General features: G+C 39.8%; 1 protein-coding gene across 6 annotated transcripts in view; it reads left to right on the forward strand.

The window, feature by feature from the left end:
- Positions 1 to 10,633, forward strand: part of FLRT2 (fibronectin leucine rich transmembrane protein 2) — a 66,081-nt gene extending 55,448 nt beyond the window's left edge. For all 6 annotated transcript variants that reach the window (XM_005285353.4, XM_005285354.4, XM_005285351.4 and 3 more), the window contains one exon: positions 4,290 to 10,633. In XM_005285353.4, coding sequence (XP_005285410.2) covers positions 4,710 to 6,695 — 1,986 coding nt within the window. In that variant the 5' untranslated portion in view covers positions 4,290 to 4,709 and the 3' untranslated portion in view covers positions 6,696 to 10,633. The remainder of the gene's footprint in view (positions 1 to 4,289) is intronic.
- Positions 10,634 to 11,052: the final 419 nt, after the last annotated feature.

Consider the following 11,052-nt stretch of genomic DNA (forward strand, 5'->3'; position numbering starts at 1 on the left):
TGTGAGTGTAGCCAATGCTGGTATTCTCAATTGAAGATCTTCTAAGTGTATTACTTAATGAGCAGCGTTGCGTGTGTTGCGTTTCTTTACTAGGTAGGAATTATAATCTCTTTCTTCATGAGCTTCCTCTGTGAGGGTGAAAGTCATCCCATTGCTTGGGGCCAATACAAGGCCTATATAAATTACACTTACTTTCAGTGCGACTGTGACCCCCTGTGGGCTTCTTGTGAAGGCAGAAGCTGTGATTGCCTGGCAATCCCTCTCCAGGTAGGCTCTCCAACATATGCCAGGGCAGAATTAAGCCCAATCTCTTTAGCGACTGGAGGAACAACCACAGTACCGTGTGGTCTCTCTTTTAGACACTGCTGACACACACAGGCTACTTCCAATCACAGAACAGGAGTGCAGGAGCCACTATCACTCTGTGTGGTCCCAAGCATCCGAAAAAGGCTCTGTGAGCCCTTCATCATTTTATATAGAAATTGTCCTGACTGATCAGGACAGCATGATCTAGATTGGAGCCTGGTCATATTAAAGGAGGATAAACTGTCACCCTTAGACTCACATTAGAATGTAATCCTGTTAGAGTTTCTCTACAGCATCACATCATTTTACATAATTGAAAAGAAACCGCTCTTGACTGAAATAGGCCTGCAAGAGAGCAAAGCCTTGAGCAGCAGGTTAACTAATCTTTCTGTTTCTATAGGAGCATGGCGTAGAGTAGAGGCATGTGGTAAATTTATCATTTGGATGCATAATAATAAGCTAGGAGACTATTCTGGTGCTTGCTTTTTAGCTCTGACTGTTTTAGCCTAGGGGCTGATACCTGATGAGCCTTCTAAATAACCACAATAATCTTCAAGTACAAAGTTTCCTGTTGTAAGGTTATAATATCTTGGCTCCAAAACACAGTTGCTAAACTCCCAAGTCGTAGTGTTCCCCAGGGCAGCATTTGGGGGACACTGTACAGTGTTTGGCAGTAGTACAGGTATAAGCTTTAAGATGCTGTTTGCTCCTGAATTAAATTTCTTGCACTACATTTAGAGATGGATGCCACTATGCTATTTGAAAAGAGACAGTGTTTTTTAAAGAGGATATTATCTAGCTAGGTTTTCTTGTGCCCCTCAATACCATACTGAGTGCCTATTGTAATTACTCATATTTCTTTTTGAAGAGACATTCTTTCAACAGTTGTATTTTGGGCCAAATCCTGAAAAGAACCGAGTACCTGCAATTTCAGCTGAGGTCAATGGATGATCAGCTCATGAATTTCAGATTGCGTTAAGCAAGGTGTGGTAGGGTAATGCAATTATTTTAAAAACATCTGTACAGAGGCTTAAGTATTAGGGACACTGTAGCTTTAACAAGGCAACACTACCTCATGTATAAGCTCCTTCGTTTTCAGCTTAAATTGATTTTTACCAAAAAATTACTGGGTTTTACAAAAAGTATTATTCATTTTTTTCTGATTTTCACCCTACTTTTGTATAATTCAAATATATAAAAATTACTTGTTTTAGTAGGAAAATACAATACATTGCATGAGATATATGTATTACAATAATACATTAGTCTGTGTGTGTATGCAAAGCTGCCTGTTGAAGTAAGGCTGTGTATTAGTCTAGAAGATACACACAATAAACAAACAGGCATGTATACAATCTTTGAAGGGCATGAGCATCTGAATGTACTGATGAATCTTACTCCCATCACACACACATTTCAAGCTGTTAGCAGATAATGGTTTAAAGATCTGACACGCTAAAATGGGAAGAAAACAAAAGTCTGTATCAGAATACGTTTCAGAACACAAGGAAGTATTTGAAAGTTTTAAAAAGACAAAACCAGGAGAAAAGGCTGAAGTTCAGTGAATGTGCTGCTAAGGATGTGGCCCAATTATTAAATGTAAACATTTATAGGCTAATAGTTCTAAGTCTACAACAGTAAACTGTTTATTCAAATGAAAAGTTTTATTTGGGTATTAGAGATATATTGTTTTCTTAAACTCAGAGTTGGCCTTGTGTCTTCAGTTCTGTTTTTGTTCTGTGGCAAATCACATTGATCAACGGAATTCAAAGCATTAATCTACTAAATACTTTTTCCCATCTTTCCGTCCACCAAAATAAACCCTAATATTTATCCAGAAAAATTATTAATAGTTGTTTGCACTGATTTTCACCTGTTTTTGTTGTTGTGGTAATAAACACTGATAAATTCCCAGGAAAAATTAAATAAAATAAAAACTAAAAATGAAGGGCCCTACTCATGAAGTATCTTTCATAGCTACTGTATTCCAAATTGCTTTACAGAGTTAAATAATTCAGTTATAAAGTTGAATAATAAATAATATCATAAGGAGAGAGAAATTAAGAGACACAAGCAGGGGAGAAAAAACATATGTTCAAAATCTCATGTATTCTAGTGCAAAGGAATTTTCTGCAGAATACACCGTATGTCATAGACCTATGTAACAGAATCTAAGCTTCATTTTAAATAAAATAAGTATCTTAACTTTCATGGTTGCAAAGAAAACCCTCCAAATATGAACTGCTACAGTGTTGCATTTCTGAATCTCTGCTGATATCATAAAATAATAACTTTGACAGGTGCAAACTACCTTATTCCTCTCAATGGAATATTAGTTCTTAAGTCTAATGATGTCAGTGTGAGTGCCAGCATTATTAACTATTTCACTGCTGATAGTTTTAGTAAAAATACTCAGATGATCTGCTGATAATCCATTAAGGTGAAATTGTAGATACTTAGAGTGCACTGGGGCAGAGAAGGAAGTACCTGGGCAGGGCTGGCTCCAGCTTTTTTGCCGCCCCAAGCAGCGAAGCAAAAAAAAAAAAAAGATAAAGCCACGATCAGCAGCACTTTGGCGGCAGCTCTACCACACTGCTTCATTCTTCGGTGGCAATTCAGCAGAAGGGCCTTTCCTCCGAGAGGGACCCGCCGCCGAATTGCCATCGAAGACCCACACATACCGCCCCTTTCCATTGGCTGCCCCAAGCACCTGCTTCCTTCGCTGGTGCCTGGAGCCGGCCCTGTACATGGGAATATGCAGAGATCTGAACAGAACAGATTAGAAAAGATTAAATGAAAAGAAAAAGCATACAGTGTGATTCATTAATTAGGGCTTGATCCTCTTCCCATTGATGTCAATGACATACCTCTGACTCTGTCTCTGTGAGTCAATAAATTTCTTTTTTCTTTTTCAAAAGGAGAAAATACTTAAGCCTTTTAAAAATAAAATGTATGAGTTTTAATATGTTAAATAGATCATGGTAGGACAAGAGTCTGAGAATGTTATAGGCAAACATACGGAACTGATCCAAACCTCACTGAAATCATGGATTGTACACATTCATTAGGGTCTGTGCGCTCAAGAGTTGGACTTGTGCACAAATGAAAGTCTGATCCATTTTTTACAATAGACCCATTCACCTCATGTGAAAATATATAGAACAGATCACTGTGGGGAATAAAAAGGGTTGGAATGAAATGATGTAAATTAAATATCATGACAACATCATAAGAACTGTGATTTGTACTCACTGCATTGGCTTTCCAAAGACTTTTCTTTACAAACTTGTCCCAATTTTCATATACTCTGTCAATGTAACAAACATTCACAGCATGTAGCTTACAAGCAGAAACGAATACCTGGTGGTTGCATATCTTTAAGCTGTATGGCTTGTAGTGAGAAGGCCATCTATGGACTCCTTTGTAAGAATATTTATGTTCTGTACTCCCCTCTTCCCCCTGGCTGAAAATAGAGTAGGAGTTTTCCTTGTGGGACAATAAATGGATAAAACAAATCTGATATCAAATATGATAACAAATGCTACATTTCCATTTGTTAGTGGATCAGCTCACTTTCCCCCCAATCATTTTATGTCTATCAGAGTGAGAAAATTCATTAGTCTGGGGACAGAATCCCTCCTAATATTGCAAGCAAAGAAATCCAATTCTTAATGTGTTATTAGTGTAGCCTTCAGGGGACTGAATACTGTACTTTATTAGTGATGCTAACTAACACTTTCAGTCTCAGCTTTTGACAGTGAAGTGGTTAATTTTCATTGCACTTCCATCACCGCAAAGGGGTTTGGATCGAATCTATTATTAGAATATTTCTGTAGTAATATTAGCCCACTGTTTAATACCATAGCTATTTCCAAAATGCCACAAGAGTTATATGCTGTGTGAACAGAATATTCTTCCATTGATGTTCTTCTCTATTAAATATATCATGTTATTTAATTTCCTCTCTTGCTTTTCTTTAACAGGCTTCTCAGATCCATCATCAAGCTGAAATGAAGACCTTGGAGGCTGAAGAAAGCTGAGTGCACCACTACGTTGCTTCAGAGAAAGGAACTACTGGTCCAGCCAACCTTTCTCCTGACGACTTTTGGTAGCTTTAAATTGCCGGTTGCTTACCTTGAAAGACACAGTTATTGCTTTTTTCAGCACACATGGAGGAAGGCAGCAAAGTGTGTAACCCTGGCTAATCAAACTGTGGCTTTCCTATGAAGAGCAGAAGGCCAATCATAAAAGAATTATTTCACAGTTAGCCTCCTGGACTTTACCTCTGACCTGATCACTGGACACAAATACAAGCCGATTCCAACAATCTGAGTTTTCACTACCTGTTCTTTATCATTGTTTTAATTTCTCTTTCTTTGGTATTCTGTTTCTTTAAGTTCAAAATGGGCCTGTGGACGAGAATGTGGCCCAAAGATTGGGCTGCTTTCCTGAAATCCTGGCTCATAATTTCCCTGGGGCTCTGCATGCAGGTCTCCAAAGCTCTGGCCTGTCCAAATGTGTGCCGCTGTGACCGAAACTTTGTCTACTGTAATGAGCGAAGCTTGACCTCAGTGCCTCTTGGGATACCGGAGGGTGTAACCGTACTCTACCTCCACAATAACCAAATTAATAATGCTGGATTCCCTGCAGAGCTGCACAACGTCCAGTCTGTGCACACGGTCTACCTATATGGCAACCAATTGGATGAGTTTCCCATGAACCTGCCCAAGAATGTCAGGGTTCTTCACCTGCAGGAAAACAACATTCAAACCATTTCGCGGGCTGCCCTGGCCCAGCTCCTGAAGCTGGAAGAGCTGCACCTAGATGACAACTCCATCTCTACTGTAGGGGTTGAGGATGGAGCATTTCGGGAAGCTGTCAGCCTCAAGCTTCTGTTCTTATCTAAGAATCACCTGAGCAGTGTACCAGTTGGCCTTCCAGTGGACTTACAAGAATTACGAGTTGATGAAAACCGAATTGCCATAATTTCAGACATGGCCTTCCAGAATCTCACGAGCTTGGAACGTCTTATTGTGGATGGCAATCTCCTTACCAATAAAGGTATAGCTGAGGGCACCTTCAGCCATCTGACCAAGCTCAAGGAATTCTCAATAGTACGGAATTCACTATTCTACCCTCCCCCTGATCTTCCAGGTACACATCTGCTGAGGCTTTACCTGCAGGACAACCAGATAACCCACATACCACTTTCAGCCTTTTCAAACCTCCACAAGCTGGAGCGGCTTGATATTTCCAACAATCAGCTCCGGATGCTGGTGAAAGGGGTCTTTGATAACCTCCACAACCTGAAGCAGCTCACTGCGCGGAATAATCCCTGGTTATGTGACTGCAGTATTAAATGGGTCACTGAATGGCTCAAATTTATTCCTTCATCCATCAATGTCCGGGGTTTTATGTGCCAGGGACCAGAACAGGTCCGAGGTATGGCTGTCAGGGAGCTCAATATGAATATGTTGTCATGCCCCACCACCACTCCTGGTCTGCCACTTATCACCCCAGCCCCTGCTACCACCTTGCCAACCACACTGGTTCCCACTTCATCAGTTCCAACTCCAAGTGATAAATACAGTCCTCTCCCACCCATCACATCCACACTCCCCACTGTGCCTGACAGGGAGGGCGGAGAAATGGTGACACCTCCCATTTCCGAAAGGATCCAACTCTCCATCCATTTTGTGAATGACACTTGCATCCAAGTCAACTGGCTGTCCCTTTTTACCGTGATGGCATACAAACTCACATGGGTTAAAATGGGCCACAGCCTGGTAGGGGGCATTGTCCAGGAACGGATAGTAAGTGGTGAGAAACAACACTTAAGCTTGGTGAATCTTGAACCCAAATCCACTTATCGGATTTGTTTGGTTCCACTGGATGCTTTTAATAATTACCGAGCTGGAGAAGACACTGTCTGTTCAGAAGCCACAACCAAGGCTTCCCACTTAAACAATGGCAGCAACACAGCCTCCAGCCATGAGCAGACGACTTCTCAGAATATGGGCTCCCCCTTTTTGCTGGCAGGCTTGATTGGGGGTGCAGTGATATTTGTTCTTGTGGTCCTGCTCAGCATCTTTTGCTGGCACATGCATAAAAAGGGGCGCTACACCTCCCAGAAGTGGAAATACAACCGGGGCCGGCGGAAAGATGACTATTGTGAGGCGGGGACCAAGAAGGACAACTCCATCCTGGAGATGACGGAAACCAGCTTCCAGATTGTCTCCTTAAATAACGATCAGCTCCTTAAAGGAGATTTCAGACTGCAGCCCATTTATACCCCAAACGGGGGAATTAACTACACAGACTGCCACATCCCCAACAACATGCGATACTGCAACAGCAGTGTCTCAGATCTGGAACACTGTCATACGTGATAGTGAGGGGAAAGCGAGATGCATAGAACTACGAGCAAAAACTCTGGAAAAAAAATACACACACAAAAAAATTACATTTGATAAATGTTACACAGATGCATTTGTGCATTTGAATACTCTGTAATTTATACGGTGTACTATATAATGGGATTTAAAAAAAAGTGCTATCTTTTCTATTTCAAGTTAATTGCAAATGGTTTTGTAACTCTTTGCTTTTTAAATCTTTAAAAAAAATATTGCTGAAGTACTGTACAGGGTTGTACAATAAGAACCCAATGCCATGGCAAAGGATAGAGAGACTCATTCTTCAAACATTAACCACTTTGCTGTCGAAGCTGTCTGAAGGATGTAGGTCCCTAGGTAGTCCTGTAGTATGGGACATAAGTGTTCATTAAAACAGGGTCACTAGGGATGGGCAAAGCCAGTTCTGATAAAATGAGTACAATCCTCTCACCCAAACTCATAATGAACTTCTACTGAGGTTCAAACAAGTTGGAGTAACTCTGTTCCCCATTTGTCACTCTCACCTGTCTCTGTATTTCCTGGTTCCACCTAGAAGTGGGAGTTCTGAAGTGCTACCAGAGAGGCTGTTTCAGTGGTGTTTTTTTTTTTTTTTTCCTGATATGGATGGAAACAAAAAAGCATCAGACACTTTCTGCAAGATTCAGAGTTCTCTGTATTCTATTCATAAGAGCTAGTCAGAAAATGGTCCCAAAATATCAGATACATTTTCATGAGAATTTTTTCCCCATTTTTCATTAACGTTAAGAAGTTTTACACATTTTCTAACCAACTTCAATGGGAAATGAGGGTGCTCATCAGCTATCAGGTGGCTCTCATCAGATCACATGACCTTCTAAGAGAGCAACTTTGGCAGAACTAGCATGTTCAGTTAAGGCCTGGACCTGTGAGATGCTGAGTGCCGTCAACTCCTATTGACATCAAATGTCCAAATCCTATAGGAATTGCTGTGCCTTAATGGCAATATACCTATCCAAATCACTGAAAGCCTCATCCAAAAATCCAATGAGATCCATGGAAAGACTTCCACTGGCTTCTGTGGATTTTGGATTAGGCCCTGACTGGTTTAATGGCCTGAATAAAGTTCAGTACAGAGAACTAGGAAGAAGCTACCTGGCAAGTGAGAGAGCTTTTGTTTGTTTGTTTTGTTTTTTGAAAGGCTCTCAGACCTGCTATGAACTGAATTAACTTCAGTGAAATAATCACATCAAATTCCTATTGTTTTAGGTGAATGGCGATAGGCACTAACTAAACATTTGGTGAGTTGAGGGATTTGCATGGATACTAGTCCATGCTGCCCCTTTTACTCTCCCTTCTTCAATCCTTAGTCTTTTGGCCACTTTTTCAACAATGATCTGTGCTTTAAAAGTAGTATCTGGGCCTAGATTTTGCTGTCTTCTGCCCTCAACTCTTCAGTTGGAATCAATTCTGCATCCCTGGGCTTGACACAGATTGTATGGAACATCATGCTTCTACTAAAATCATGATGTTGTTCGGAAAGTTACATAAGGTTCCAGCAACTCCTGACTCCTGTGCTTGCCAAAAGCTCTGGTTCTCTTGCCAGCTCAGTGATGGATTTTTATTCTTTTTTTTTTTTTTTTTACACTTTGGCGCACTCTGTCTCCTGAGCCTAGGGAACACACACAAGTTCACAACAAAGAGGAAGAAGACCACACAAATATCAGTAAGTCCCTCATACAAAAAGCTCACAGGGCTTGTTTTCTAACATTTTTTCCAAGGGAGAAGGGAATGCATGCATGCATGCATGCTTGCTACAGAGATCATAGAAAGGTCCAGCAAAAGTTGGTATTCCAGTTAAAGTGACCCATTAATTAAAGATTTAACAAAATCACTCTGAAAAACTTGGGGTTATATGATCATTGATGGCTTTGTATGTTGGGAGAGAGAGCTGTGGTCCTTTCCTCTGTGAATTTCACCAGGCCCATCCCTGAACCCCAGCAGTCTTTGAGCGTGCTACTTCTAAAATGGCATGAAAACATTTCGCTTCTGCACTGAAGAGATTAATCTGATCTTTAGTTGTAGATGGCAAAGTACAATCATTATCTGAGGAACTACACCCTCCCCACCGACACCTTTTATAATCCCATTTGGGAATTCCATTCTATATTCTGTATATTTGCTATTTTCTCCGGCTATAACCGGTATTTTAGGCAACCTGTGTGGCTACTGTAATAGTAAAGTCACTGAAATTTTGCTGAATAAAAGGCTGCCATATGATCTCAAATTGTGTAATTTTAGGTAGAAAAGTCTATGCAAAGTGTTTTTTCCTAGTATGTGACCTATTTACTCAAGATAACTGAGAGAATGCTGTATTTTTTTGTTAGTTTAATATGTTTTAGCTCCCCCACACGACGAGCAGCAAGACATGTGCATGTGCACACACCTGTGGCATGCGGTATACATGAAAGTTTATTTTAGATTAAGTAGAGTTAGTGAATTCATTCTGGGCATGGATGTAGTATTTAATTTCACTGAAATAGCTAATTATATGTTTGGTTTGAAAAAGCCACCTCACATATTTAATAATGGTTCCCAATCATTGGTATGTATACCAGTACTGGTACTTCATGCTTCGATGTCTGATACCGTAAGTACTTTTCTCTTCTGTAATTCTAATCAGCTGAACTAGGTCTTAGTATATCGTAGTTACTAGAGCTAGGTGAATTATTAATACCAAATTGCCTCTTCAGTGAGTTTAGCCCTTTATTTCCAATTGTGAATTATCTATGCACAGATTGATTGATATGATTGTGCTTGCTATTCAAAATTGTTTGATGAATACTCCTGTGAATGTGATCCAGAAGAGGGGTTGTTCACAAACTGTTCAGTTTGACTATATCTTGGACTATTCATGGTGCGTGACTGGGCCAGCTAAGTCACATGTCATTAATTCTGCTCCCTGACTGATGATGGGAACTTTTATAAACAGCAGGAGGGAAATCCAAGAAATTTCAAAGATGACAGAGTTTGGGCGTCGGGTAGTGAACCCTTGTGCAAACATATTGGCATGGAGTGTTCATAGGACTCATTTTACATGAACGTTATGTTGAAAAAAAAAAACCACTTATACCAGATTTCCCTGAAAAACAAATTGAAAGAACTGGGAGTACTAGCTCAACAAATTCACTGTTTTATTCAAACAAAAGTTTAGATATATGTTTTGGAACACACAACAAAGTTTGGATTATTTCAAATTAGGTTCCACAGTCATACAAACGGCTCACACTCCATTTTAGCACATAGTTGACTACGCTTCATTTGGTGGAGGTTTTCAAAAGAGGCTGGATAGCCGTCTGTCTTGGATGGTTTAGACACCACAAATTCTGCATCTTGGCAGAAGTTAGACTAGATGACCCTTGCGGTCCCTTTGATTCTATGATTCTAAGAAGGTGATAGGCACTAGCTGAAGTCTGAGTCTGGTAAAATGTCTGAAAAGACTGGGAACCTCTCAGCTAAAAATAAATGTTGACAAATATATTTTTTGTGATTGGACATTTAATATTAAATTAATATCACAAGCTTTCATCTTGTACAGAGTATATTCCAAACAGGCTTCATTAATGCTGCAGATTATGGGATCTGCCTCAATTAGTGTAAGATCTGCATACTTACATTAGCTAGCATACACCATGGAGAAAAGTTTCAAATGTGTGCACACAAAACCCAAGCAGAACCTCTGAAATGTGCATTTGCTAATCCTGATTTCCATAGATCTGGGTGTACACATTCATTAGGGTCTACGTGCTCAGGAGTTGGACTTGTGCACAAATGAAAGTCTGATCCATTTTTTACAATAGACCCATTCACCTCATGTGAATATATAGAACAGATCACTGTGGGGAATAAAAAGGGTTGGAATGAAATGATGTAAATTAAATATCATGAAAACATCAAAAGAACTGTGATTTGTACTCACTGCATTGGTTTTCCAAAGACTTTTTCTTTACAAACTAGTCCCAATTTTCATATACTCTGTCAATGTGACAAACATTCATATCATGTAGTTTAAAAGCAGAAACAAACAGCTGGAGGTCGCACATCTTTAAACTGTATGGTTTGCATTGAGGAGGCCATCAATAGACTCCTTTGTAAGAATATTTATGTTCTGTATTCCCCACTTCCCCTGGCTGAAAATACATTAGGAGTTTTCCATGTGGGACAATAAATACATAAAATGAACCTGATATCAAATATGACAATGAAGTAGCTAATGCTACAGTTCCATTTGCTACTGGACCAGCTCACTTTTTATTTTATTTTTTCCAATCATTTTATATCTTTATCAGAGTGAGAAAATTCTTCCATCTGAGGAAAG

The sequence above is a fragment of the Chrysemys picta genome, chromosome 4, assembly GCF_011386835.1.
Source record: "Chrysemys picta bellii isolate R12L10 chromosome 4, ASM1138683v2, whole genome shotgun sequence".
NCBI lineage: Eukaryota > Metazoa > Chordata > Testudines > Emydidae > Chrysemys > Chrysemys picta.